Source organism: Rhineura floridana, chromosome 4, assembly GCF_030035675.1.
Source record: "Rhineura floridana isolate rRhiFlo1 chromosome 4, rRhiFlo1.hap2, whole genome shotgun sequence".
Taxonomy (NCBI): domain Eukaryota; kingdom Metazoa; phylum Chordata; class Lepidosauria; order Squamata; family Rhineuridae; genus Rhineura; species Rhineura floridana.
In genome coordinates this window covers 160,054,740-160,067,419 of record NC_084483.1, presented here as the reverse complement: position 1 = coordinate 160,067,419, position 12,680 = coordinate 160,054,740, and the positions used below count along the sequence as shown (strand labels likewise).

Here is a 12,680-nt window from a genome sequence, read left to right as displayed (position 1 = left end):
AACACTGGTATTATATTGATGGGAGAGTTGTCTCTACAAGCATTCACCGCAGCATTCTGCACTAGCTACAGCTTCTGGACTGCCAAAGGTAGCCCCATGTATTTATTTGTTTGTTTTATAGGTTATGGTTTATTTATGGGTTATATCCTACCCTTCCTCCCAGGAAGAGCGAAGGATGGCAAACAAAAACACTAAAAGCACTTTAAAACATCTAAAAAACAAAACTTTAAAACGTATTAAAACAGGACATCTTAAAAACATATTTAAAAGAACAACTTTAAAAACATGTAGAGTGAATTGCAATAATCCAACCAGGAAATTACCAACACATGAACTAAAGTGACCAGGCTAGGACGAGGAACAGTCATAGCTGATGAGCCAGTCAAAGATGGTGAAAGGCACATTTGGCACCAGATGCTGCCTGGGCCTTCACTGATACAGATTGTTGAAGGAGTACCCCCAGACTACACACCTGCTCCCTAAAAGGGAGTACAACCCTATCAAGAACAGGCCATCTCCCCAATTTCTAGACAAGGGTACCACTAACCCAAAAAGCTCCATCTTGTCTGGATTCAGCTTACTGGCCTTCATTCAGCCCACAACTGCATCTAGGCTCTGATCCAGAACTCGCACAGCCTCTCCTGGCTCAGATGTTACAGAGAAATAGAATTGTGTATGACAACACCGTTTCCAGTGAAGAAATGTATTTATTTATATTCAAGCAAGAGCTAAACATTGTGGGCAACATAGGGATGCCACTAAAAATAAGTGTCAGTCTTTCCTTCTCTCCTCTGTAATGTGAAAATGCTCTGCATTTTCTTGCCAATAGCAGGCAACAAGATGGAATGTTAACAGGGAAATGCGCACAATGAAAAAAATCACAGAAATGCATTGCTACCCATTACCAAGGAAAGGAAGAGAACTTGACACAGGGACACAATTATCAGCAACAGCTTTGTGTAGTTACAATATATAATAATAGCCTCAGTTTCTCTCTGAAGATTCCATTGCCAAACAAGCAAAACTTGTTCTAAAGGGTAAGAAGAATGAGGCACAAAAACACTAGTCTTCAGAATGGATTTGCTAGGTTTTCCAACTGCAGGTTTTTTTCGATAAAAGGGTTCAAGAAGTCAGGAAACCGGCAACAGAAACAAGTTTGTCTTTGTTTGTTCACTCTTGCATTACATAACCAGCATTCTAGGAAGCGAATCAACTCAAAGCATGTGCTTCCTTTCTCCTCTCTATTTTCCCACCCATCCCATTAGCAATTTATAAAGTCTTCAGGTCTCTCATATTGATAATTTGGCCAAATAAAAGATTATTAACAATATTATCCAATGGACTGATTTGGTGTATTACTCTATTCAAAGTAACAGCTACATAGTATTAGCATTAATGAGGATCACATTTATATATTTAGCTATTGTTTGAACAGATATGTATAACTCATGTTAATACAGCATAATATCAACAGCTGTGTAAAAATATAGCTGTGTAAGGAGGATTTCTAAATTGAAAACTTGCAATTGACCTAGAATGTAAAGTAATCAATACTGAGTTACTAAAAACACAAAGTGAAGCAAGAATTCGAAACAGAGATATAAAAAATAGAGAGAGAAAAATTTGTCCATCTTATGGGTGCTCACTTCTGACATTGTTTTCCATACTCATCATAAGATGTGTTCTCTTTGCAAGATAGAATCATAGAGTTGGAAGGGACCTTGTAGGCCATCGAATCCAACCCCCTGCTCACAGCAGGAAATCCACAGCTAGAGCATCTCCCGCAGATAGCTGTCCAGCCTCTGCTTGAAGACATCCAGCGAAGGGGATCCCACCACCTCCCTAGGCAGTCGGTTCCATTGCCGAACTGCCCTTACTGTCAAGAAGTTCCTTCTAATGTCCAATCTGAATCTACGCTCCTGCAACTTAAAACCATTAGACCTAGTCTAACCCTCTGGGGCAGCAGTGAACAAATCTGTACCCTCCTCTATGTGACAGCCCTTCAGGTACTTAAAGAGTGTAATCATGTCGATCAAAATGTGTAATTCTGAATGGTACAGAGGCATGCATTTTAAGACACATGGACACCTGACTCTCTGGACACTGCAAAGGACAAAATGTGACATGCCAAGTTTATTTATTTATTTATTGTATTTATATACCACCCCATAGCCGAAGCTCTCTGGGAGGTTTACAATAACTAAGTTCTCCACTTCCCTTACTCCAATCTCCAGTAGCAGTCAATGATGCAGAGCAGAAATGGGGAAAACATACAACACCAAGATACAGCTAAGATTCACTACATAGCACAGATGGGGAAGAGACAAATTTGACCTGGGGCTGCTATTGTGGACTCTTACACCATGTTCTCACATCAACTAGTTCTGCCTTACAATGTGCATCTTTGTCCATTTTCCAGTTAGTTGCATACACAAGCAGGGAAAAGTAACACAGGAAACAGCCCTTTGCAGTGTTGAGGATATTGACAGAGGTAAGAAAAAAGGCATCTATTTCTATTACATTTGCAATATTTACCTTTTGGCTTTGCATTTTTCAAAATGACACTAATGAGCTCTGGAACATCAAAGTAGGCAGCATAGTGCAAAGCATTCATATTTGTCCAACGGCTCCTCAAATTGATATCTGCACCCAAGTCAATAAGGTGGGAGGCAAATTTGGCAGCAGTCTCAACATCCCCTGCAAAACAGATATTTTTTAAAAGGTACTTTATATGTTCTTTTGTGGTTATTTAATAGGCTATTGCAATATGTTAAATAATTGAACACTATGCTCAAAGAATGCGGGCAACTTTACAGCAACTGTTATAAACCCAAGGTGTTCCAAGCAAGATGTTTCTTTACAGGAAAGCTTTGTGGACTAGTGAGGCAGTTATTGCCTGTAAACACAGTTGGGAAACTGAAATGAAAGTAAGCTTTATAATACTTTCTACATGTATTTGCAGGAAAAGCCTGTATGTGGCTTTTACCTTGGTTTCTGTTTATTTTATTTATTTACTTTGACAATTTATATACTGCTTAATTACTATCATTTCTAAGCAGTGTAGAAAAAACTCATTAAAATGAAAATGAAAAATTAGCTATAATTATAAAAATCAGAATTCAGTTAAAAATGCCTGCTGGAATTTAAAAAAAACAAAACAATTTCAGTTTTCAGTTTATTGCAGGGCCATAGGCCAACACAAGATATACAAAGTATACAGTACACGACGAAGTTTAGTTTAAGATTTAAAAAGAGATTCTAGGTTTTAAAATAAAAAAAGGTCGAATGTATTCATCCGAACTTCCAATCGTATATCAGGCTTCTATAGAACTTCATTCAGAGTACAGATAGATAAAATAGTAAAAAAAGTTAATAGGAGAGCCGCCTCCCCGTTAAAACCAGTTAAGGCTTCTATTTTAGTTGGGATTCTAAAATAAATCTAGCTCTTAGTTTCTGGGCTGCTAACACAAATAGGGCTACCTTATGTGTTACCTCCGGGTTTGAATCAGACATTTTAAAAACTGTTTTATCAACATCCGTGGTCATCCCATAAGTGTCTAGCCATTTCTGCAAGAGCTTCGTTCTATGATTCTGATAAATTGAACAATATATCAAAATGTGTGGAAGGTCCTCCGCCCCGTTGGAACCACAGACACATTTTCTTTGTTCCTTTGGAATGTTGGTTATTCTTCCCTCTCTATCTGTATTGGGCAGAGTGAAAAAGCGGATTGCAGTAAATGTGTGTCTAAGGCTGATAGGGAAAGCCTGAATAAGATATGAGGAGCAGTTATGGTTGGTTTTGAATCTCCAGTACCATGTGGCTACTCGGGAATTAAGTACAGTTAGATAATCTAAATATTCACAATGTTGAAAAACCACCTCGCGGAGTCTCTTATTTGATCCTATGGTGTTATATTGCTGGATAGTTAGATGATATTTATGTAATAAGTCTTCAAGTCTATTACCCCAAATATTACGTGAAAATGGGTGATCGAAGCAGAGGTTTAGTAGTTCCTTGCCTTGCGATACTATGGATGGTCTCATAAACTTCAAAAGAGCTAAGTGTATGCGAGCACCCAGCGGAGGGAGACCAGTCTCCGCTCGAAGCATAGCTGATGAAGTTCCTGGAGGCAGGGACAATAGGCGCCTTAGGAAATTTGTTTGGATAGTCTCTAAAGATGAAATTGCTTCATCTTCCCAACCCCATACCGATGCGCCATACAAAACTTGGGGGATTATTTTGGCCTGGAAAATTTTTAGAGCTGGAAGGATCAAGTTGCCGCCAGTGGAGCGATAAAACTTTAAAATTGCTCCCACCGTTTTTATCACTGTTTGCTTTATGGCTTGCAAGTGGGTTTTCCAGGAGAGGGTGTCCGAAAAGTTTACTCCCAAGTATTTGAATACACGGCACTGTTCCAACTGATGATCATCCACTGACCATCAATGGCTCACGAATCTTTTCCCAAAAACTAAGATTTGTTTTCCCGTAATTTATATTCAATTTTTAAAAAGTCTTCAGGAGGTGCCTACATGGAAATGGCTCCTCAGTAGGACTTATGTCAAGAAGTCCAAAATGCCTTTATTAAAAGCTTAATTAAGCCTCAGTTTGCAGAAGTAAGAAGCAGCTGACAGACCTTTTGCACCTTTTAAAACAGGAATGATGTGACGTGAGTTGACTCAAAACAAACCCCATTCTCTACTTTGCACTGATGCTGACACAGCAGCTTTACTGGTAACAGTGCTGGTCCATGCACAGAGTATCATTGTTCTAGCTCATGGTAACACTGGGCCAATGCACAAACACCCCATGTCACAGTGGGGCATTTTGTCAGTGGCACAATGACAAAGCACATCAAACCAGAACATTTATGCCAGAACAAATATCCCTACTGGAATAGGACAGTTTAAAAGCAAATGCTCTGACTCAAGAGGATCATGAGTCACAGCTCTAAAGTGCATATAAACACATACACACAACCCACGGAGACTGGGCACTAGTGGTAGAATTAAAAAGCATTCATTTTTAAATGTCAGATGATTGCAGAAAACATCTATCTACACCACATCCTGCCACATGGTTTTATTAATATTGCTTTAAGATAAAATATCAAACTCACTTTTAATTAAAATAATAGGGTACAAACACAATGCAGGTGATATTAAACTGTTGCTGGGGAAAGATGCTTATTATAAAGTGTTGTGTAGAGTGCCACAAACCTGACAGAGCCCTAGAATAGGCAGAAAAGTAGAAGTGAAAATTTGCTTTCTCTTAGTGTCAATTCCCTTTAGAAGACTTGATGGGAGTAGGCCACAAATACACTACTGAGTGCAAACAAAGAGACATGACTATATAGTGAAGTTAAATGTGCACAAGTCTCCTGACTTCAATTTTAAGGAAGACTGGGTGATCTTGCAGATACTCAAGGATCTCCAGATATTTAGGAATAGAAGAGAAGAGGCAGACATGTTCCCTTAATAACTTTTCATTAATTGGTGAAAGCCATCTTTTGGGGGGAAACCTTCTATAGTTTTGTTTTCCTTTTTAAGCTGCAGACTTCCGGCCGACGCCATTCATATTTTTCTCTGCTGCTAAAAGGTTATTGCTTAACTGTGTTATTTGACTGCTCATTTTATTATACTCTTTGATAGCTATTTTGTGAACAAGAAGAAGCTTATCAGTTTTAATATAAATATATAATATTCCTACAGATAGGCCATTGAAAGCACCAATGGCAGCTCTTTTCCCTTCTTAGGGGTATGGATAGCCTCAAGGATGTAGCCCCCTTTAACCAAAAATCTAGCCACAGTGGCATCACAACCAGTGAAAGAGGTAAAGAAGCCACTCCTCCTGTCATAAATGGACACTAAAGATTCCTAATTTATTCACTCACCAATACCATGAGTCCCTGACTTGCATGTATAATGCAAGAGAGTCATGTCAGTCAATCCATCTCTGTCATTCACATTGCAGCCTCTCTTAATGATCTGCAGAAGTTATAAAACAAGACCCTGAATGAATCTGATGCAGCTATTTAACAGGTCTTACTTTCAGCATGAAAAAGGTATCAGTCGCACAGTGATGCCTGGCAACGAATTTCATTTTAGTACATGATCAGAGCAATTTGGTTATACATTTTGCAGCAACTGAGAGAGAGCAAATGGCTTAATGTCATTAACAAAAGAAATCATTTCGATTCATTATCTTTATTCCTCTACCTGTACTAACGTAGGTACACAGGAAGCTGCCTTATACAAAGTCACACCCTTGGTCCATCAAATTCAGAACTGTCTACTATACTGACTGGTAGTAACTGACCAGGATTTCAGGCAAGGGATCTCCTTCAACTGCCAGGCTTATATAAGCTTAGAAATACATATAGCCTCAATGCAGTTTTGCAGAACTAACTGGCTCTTGCTAGAATACCAAGAATTCAAACGTTTAACAAGAGCTAAATTTTTAGCCCAAAAGGTTAGAGCAATGACATTTTTATAGCATTAGCTCTAAGATTAAAGCAGAATTAGTAGTTACATACTACCACACAACAATCAATACTCTCTCTCACACGCACCCAAAAAATGTGTTTCTATATAAACACTCAGGAAATCGAAATATATTCCTCACCTCATTCCCAATGATATTAATGTTCTGTTGAACTTGGGGGACCCACTGTCTTAGGATAGCAAATAATTCAGACACAGATGTTTTGGGATTGAAAAGAATTTCCTGACATGCCGCATCATTTGGATCAAAAAAGGAGAACTCTGTAGGAATGAGAAAGAGCAGGTTAGTTTCTAAAGAAGTTTGTAATCAGAAATAATACCCTACTCTCAACATGTTTGTGGACATGATATACATATACTATAAAACAGTCAAGAATTCTGATTTGATGGCAAAGATTGTAGCTTTATTGATATTTAGTGGATATTCTTTAAAATTTTATATTTTCAGTAAATAAAAACCTCACACACAGATCAGAAAAACAGTAATTAGTACACAGAAAGAAGAAACTCTGGACCAAACTATTGTTGTGCTGTGTAACATTCCCCTGCATAGATTTTTAAAAAAACTGAAAAATACAGTTTGAAGCAACAACAAAGAGAAGAGGGAGGGGGCAGTTTAACCCCCTCTGCTGGCCATATTTCCAGTCAAAGTTGTCCCAGTCAAATTGTTCTTCCCATGCAGGAAGAAAAGCAGAGGGGCACGGGGCGGGTGTCAGTTCCAAGAGTTTCCATAGTTTGTAGGGAAAGGGCTAAGCAGTTCTCCCAATTCCTTTTCTTCGGGCTTTAGTTTCAAGCAGCTGCTTTTTATTTTTTAATCTGCTCAGGGAAAACTCCCTCACCCCTAAATGTTAAATTGAATTCAACAAAATCTCTGGAAACCTAGGCTACAGCAGCAAAGGAGATTGGGAGGAAATCTAACACACACACACTTAACTTATATAACTCATAATAATTACCATCAGAAATAGGGCACTAATCAGAAACCTGACTTAGCCTAATTAAACTGTCTTACAGCCAATATCAGCATTTTGCTAGCTGCTCAGAATTTAGAGTTTGCTTAGGGAATAAGCAGCAGCAGTTCTCTACTTCTTAGTCAACTGCACCTGTTTGTCAGTTAAGGAAATTTAAGGGTGTGGTTTAAATAAAAACCTATTGATGTATGCAGCTGTTGGAGTGGATAAACAGATCAATTTATTGGCACTAAGAGAGCTGTACAGTTTGAATTGGTTTTATTTATGGCACAATTAAACGTTTTTAGTGACTGCACAGTTAGGTCAGTCATCAGAATAGCCATTAACAGGTAATGTTTGAGAGCTTACCACCCTCACCCCTGGACACGCAAGAAAGATTTTTCTAATTAAAGTGGATTAGCTTTGACAATTGCCTTCTTCCCAGCATGATACAAAACATCATACATCCGTAAGGTATTGAGGAAAGAATGAAAGGCCTTGCAGAGGACCCCAGCTTTCCAAATGAGGCCAGCCTAACTTCCATGGCTTAAAGAAGGAGAAACAATAAAGAGGGACATAAGCAATGACAAAGAAGGGGAAGGTAGTGGAGGAGGAAACAGCAGATATTGAAAACTAAAACTAAACTAAAACCTGTTTGCAAACCAACTAGCGACATTGGTAATGGCAAGCACACTCCAATACGGGGTATATGTATCTGAATTACTTAGAGGAGCGCCTGTTCTCATTTGATGCGGGCAAACAGATTAGGATTTTTACAAAGCAGAGATAAATTGGCCATATTGCACTAAACACTGGAGTAGTTCCTTTGAACTAACATTGCACTGTTGATTTCGTGACAATTCCATTTTTGAAAGTTGAAAAAAAAACATCACAGCCTTGTAAATAATTTTACAAGAGTTAAACTAGCCAGCTTTTTTTTTTTCTGGCTAGCCTCCTAAAAGGTTATCAGCCCTCACTTCCATGCTTCCCACAGGGGAGGGGGGCAGCTGCCTCTTCCACAGGCAGAATGGAAATGCGGGCTGGTTTTTAAAGAAGCGTTCTACCAAGCAGACTGATGGAGGAGGAACTGATCCTCTGCCACTCTGCGGCATTTCTGTGCCAGCTGTGAAGGAAGAAGGAAGAATACTGACTGTTTGGAGGCAGTCAGTATTTTGTGGGAGGAATTCAAACACATACTGGAAATTTAGGATTGTACAATTAAAGTGGATTAAAGCACTCTGTCACCTTGGCACAACAAATTCACTTTTTTAAAAATAGCTGAACTTTTGGCAGTTAAGAAAGTGGCAGGGAAACACAGAAAAGTGTGGGATGAATGAATGACTCACAGGAAGCTGCATACCCACTGTGCAAGCAAATCAGGATAAGTTCAGGATGAACACTCATTGTCCTATAACTTTCTTTTCAGGAACAGCTATGACATTTATTCCCGCAAGAACCTAAAGGAGAATTAGCTAGCCGTTTTTGGAAAATAAAATGGAGTGCCTAAAAATAGAGTGCCAATCAATGTATTTGCCAGCAAGTGAAACAGGGTTCATATGTTGCAGATCAAGTAAGCTTGCCGAAAATTTGGAAAACATTAAAAAAAAAAAAGGTATTCAAGCAATATGTACTTAGCTGAAACAAAGTTGAGATATACTGCTGTGCCTACTGGGCAAACCCTGCATACTGAAGAGGATTCAGTGACCTTTGTTTTTATTCTATTTTGGTTGTTTTTGTTGTTTGTGTTGTAGCCCACACTGATGTTTTTAATGAAATAGTGGTATACAAATATTTTTATAATAAAATACTAAATACTGAACTGACCAACAAGCCCTTTAATACTTTTTTTCATTGCCATGACTAACAGCATTCTTTCATTGAAATACTCAAGATTAAGAAGTCTTCTTCAAGACAGGATAGAGCGAAACAGCCTTCCAGAGAGGGTGTTGTACTGGAGATTTCTTAGAAGTTTGGAATGACTGTACAGTGCAGAAGGAGGGGGCATTACATGCACTCACTTGAAAGCAAACCAGCTATTCAGCTGTCAAGCGTGCACAATGTACATAATTTGGAGCAAGTTCTTCTGGAGTCACTACACAAGATTTCAACAGTAATTAAAAGCTGAATCACTTGTCTTAACATTTCACTTTGTTTTGTTACCACCGATTTACTACTGTATTTTTGAAAGTCAAAATCTAACTAGCAACATGCTATTTATTTCTGGTGAGCATATGTACTGGAACAATCTTTAGCCAAGCCAACTTTCCGCTTGCAGTTCTTGATGGGTACATTCAACCATGCATGAAATATTAGTTTGTGCTTGTTATTGCTCTGCCTTCCCCACAACTCTTGCTATTGAGCCATCAATTTAGATCTGAAGACCAGAGTAAAGTCACTAAACAAGATCCTTGCATGATGAATGTCAAGGTGGGTCACTATCTGAGCAGCCTGGTCTATCGGTTCATTGGAACATATTCAGGAACTGACAAAAAATAATCCAAGTCTGTAATAAAGAGTCTCCAGCTAAGGAAAGATAATGTAATTTAAAGAAGACTATAACAGAGGTCTGTGGACACTCAAGCATGTTTACACAGATGTGAGCTTAAGTTTTATATCACAACTAACAATGGATTCTGGGAATTAAAATTTCTTCTAAATCCAATAATTTCATATAATTCAAGGTCAGTCATATTGCAAGAAGTTTTAGAGTAAACATCAGAGGAGTCTGACATCAGCTTTGTTAAAACAGAGTGGTCCATACGGTATGGACTAACTCTGCTCCCACACCGCCTTGTGACTTGAACTATCAGTAAAAGTCATAGCGTAATTGTTGAGGTATAAATCTTTATACAGTTGCTGATGTCATACAGAGCCATCATGACCCATGGAAAGCTGGGTAAGGAAGCAGCAAGTCCTAAAAGGCCAGTCTAATGTGAAGAAGAGGGAGGACATTACCATACAGCTTTTGTCGTATGCTGAAGGCACATCTCTTTTTTAGAACCAACCTATTTTTGTGTTCGTAGTTTGTTTTAAACTTTTTTTAATGTTGTATTTTAAATTGCTGTGACCTGCCCTATAACCTTAGAGTGCATGGAGAGCAATAAAACAAATTGTGATTAACAATAATAAAGCAATGTTACCAGCAATAGTTCCTGTTGTTACAGGAGATATTTAATTCCAGAAACCTCTAGGCAGCAAACAAGCATTCCCAGTGGATATTAAAACACTCCACTTGGGAAGATGGTTCAAGCAAGGATTACAATTTAGCAGCATACTGCAAAGACAGATGTGCTTGGGGGTGGTTTAAATATTTATTTATTTATTACATTTATATACCGCCCCATAGCCGAAGCTCTCTGGGCGGTTTACAGCAAATATAAATATCAGGGCATCAAGGCCATGGCTGAGATAGGGTCTTCCTGGACAACATGATGGACATTTGGGGACATGAGATTGAGTCTCCTGCAACATATACGCAGGTGAAATGCTTGTTTGGGCATGAACCCATCAAAAGCAGACACACACACACATGCATATCTTGCATTGTATAAAGGGATGTATGCACAAGAAAAAGGTTTTAAGCCCTGTGTGCACATTTCACTTTGGTGTGGGCAGACAAGGATGCAGATGAGGGACAAGGAAAAAAACATGACGGGTGATAATACAGAAGGCACCAATGACATTGTGCCCATTAAGAGTATATTTAAAGGCTTGAAAAATAGGAAAAGGAAAAAAATTAAGCCTACTATATTTAGAAGGCATGGAAACCTAAATGCCTTTCTTAGCCAAGGGATGGAAATGGAGGGTCACTGAACTTCTACTTTTCCAGAGGCTATCTCAGGACTGTATTTTGGGAAAGGATTAAAATGAACACATACAGGGCCAGCTTGCAGTAATCTTATTCTTATAATACACACACAGCACCTCAAAGAAAGATATAGAGCTCTGTTAATGTATCTGTAAAATATAGAACTCTGCTGCTCTGGGCTCCTTTGGGGAGGAAGGGCACAATATACATTTATGATAATACATAATAAATTGAGCTATGTACAGTACTATAAAACTTCAGGCTACCTTGATCATGACCCTTTTGGAAAGAGATTTACACTTATTTCATCCAGATGAAACACCTAATACATCTTTATCTTATCTAAATTTGCTCTTATTTGGGACCTTCTGAGCAAAAGTATTTACTGTTCAAGGTTTCCTTTTCTGTATCACTTCAAGGTCAAATGTGTACCTTTCCAGCACGACTGGACTCTTACTTCCTAACACTATCTCACTTAGACAACCACAGAGAAGCTTTCTGTTCAAACAGTTCAACCTTACTGTGCATTAGTTCACAGGATTTGCACCACCACTGTATCCTCAATGAAAAAGGCTGAATTATTACAAGTGGTTGCTGTTGGAAAATGGAGCACACATGGACACAGCTCCAAGTGGAAGCTGCTCCATACAAACAGTCCCCATATGATGGAAGCAGTTCCAGCCACATTTAAATAACCCTTCAAAAGAGAGGTTATGATTTTATGAAAGGTCAATTTAATATAGCTTTATATGCTCCAACTGTCTCCATCTTCCAGTAAAAATCCTCATTTTATTCTTATCTGCCCCTGGCAATTTGCTATTTATATTTTGGTGATATTTTGAAGATGCATTTTAAGAGTTTGTATGTGCACAGGTATGAACTACAGTTGCTATTCTAGATGTTTCAGCTCCCTCCCTGCAGTCTCTAAAACTATTTCAGTGGAAAACAGAAGCATCTTGACTCTAGCACACATGCATGAACATCAGCATGGGAATGCTATGGGCATAATATTTCTTGACTTCAGGAAAGCTTTTGATGAAGTGCCCCATGAGATTCTAATTAGCAAGCTAGCTAAATGTGGGCTCAATGGAACAACTATCAGGTGGATCTGGATCCACAGTTGGCTACAGCATTGTACTCAAAGAATGCTTATTAATGGTTCCTTCTCAAACTAGGAGGAGGTAACAAGTGGGATACCACAGGGCTCGGTCCTGGGCCAAGGTCTCCTCAACATTTTTATTAATGACTTGGATGAGAAGGTGCAGGGAATGCTTACCAAATTTGCAGATGATACAAAAGTGGGAGGGATAGCTAATACCTTGGAAGGCACAAAAAATTCAAAGGGATCTTGATAGGCTGGAGCATTGGGCTGAAATCAACAGAATGAAATTTAACAGGGATAAGTGCAAAGTTCTACACCT

General features: G+C 38.7%; 1 protein-coding gene across 1 annotated transcript in view; it reads right to left on the bottom strand.

The window, feature by feature from the left end:
• CLIP4 (CAP-Gly domain containing linker protein family member 4) overlaps positions 1-12,680 on the bottom strand; it is a 49,025-nt gene that overhangs the window by 23,937 nt on the left and 12,408 nt on the right. The window contains exons 3-5 of the mRNA XM_061624980.1: positions 6,623-6,762; positions 5,892-5,985; positions 2,536-2,697 (exon numbers count right to left, since the gene is read on the bottom strand). Coding sequence (XP_061480964.1) covers positions 2,536-2,697; positions 5,892-5,985; positions 6,623-6,762 — 396 coding nt within the window. The remainder of the gene's footprint in view (positions 1-2,535; positions 2,698-5,891; positions 5,986-6,622; positions 6,763-12,680) is intronic.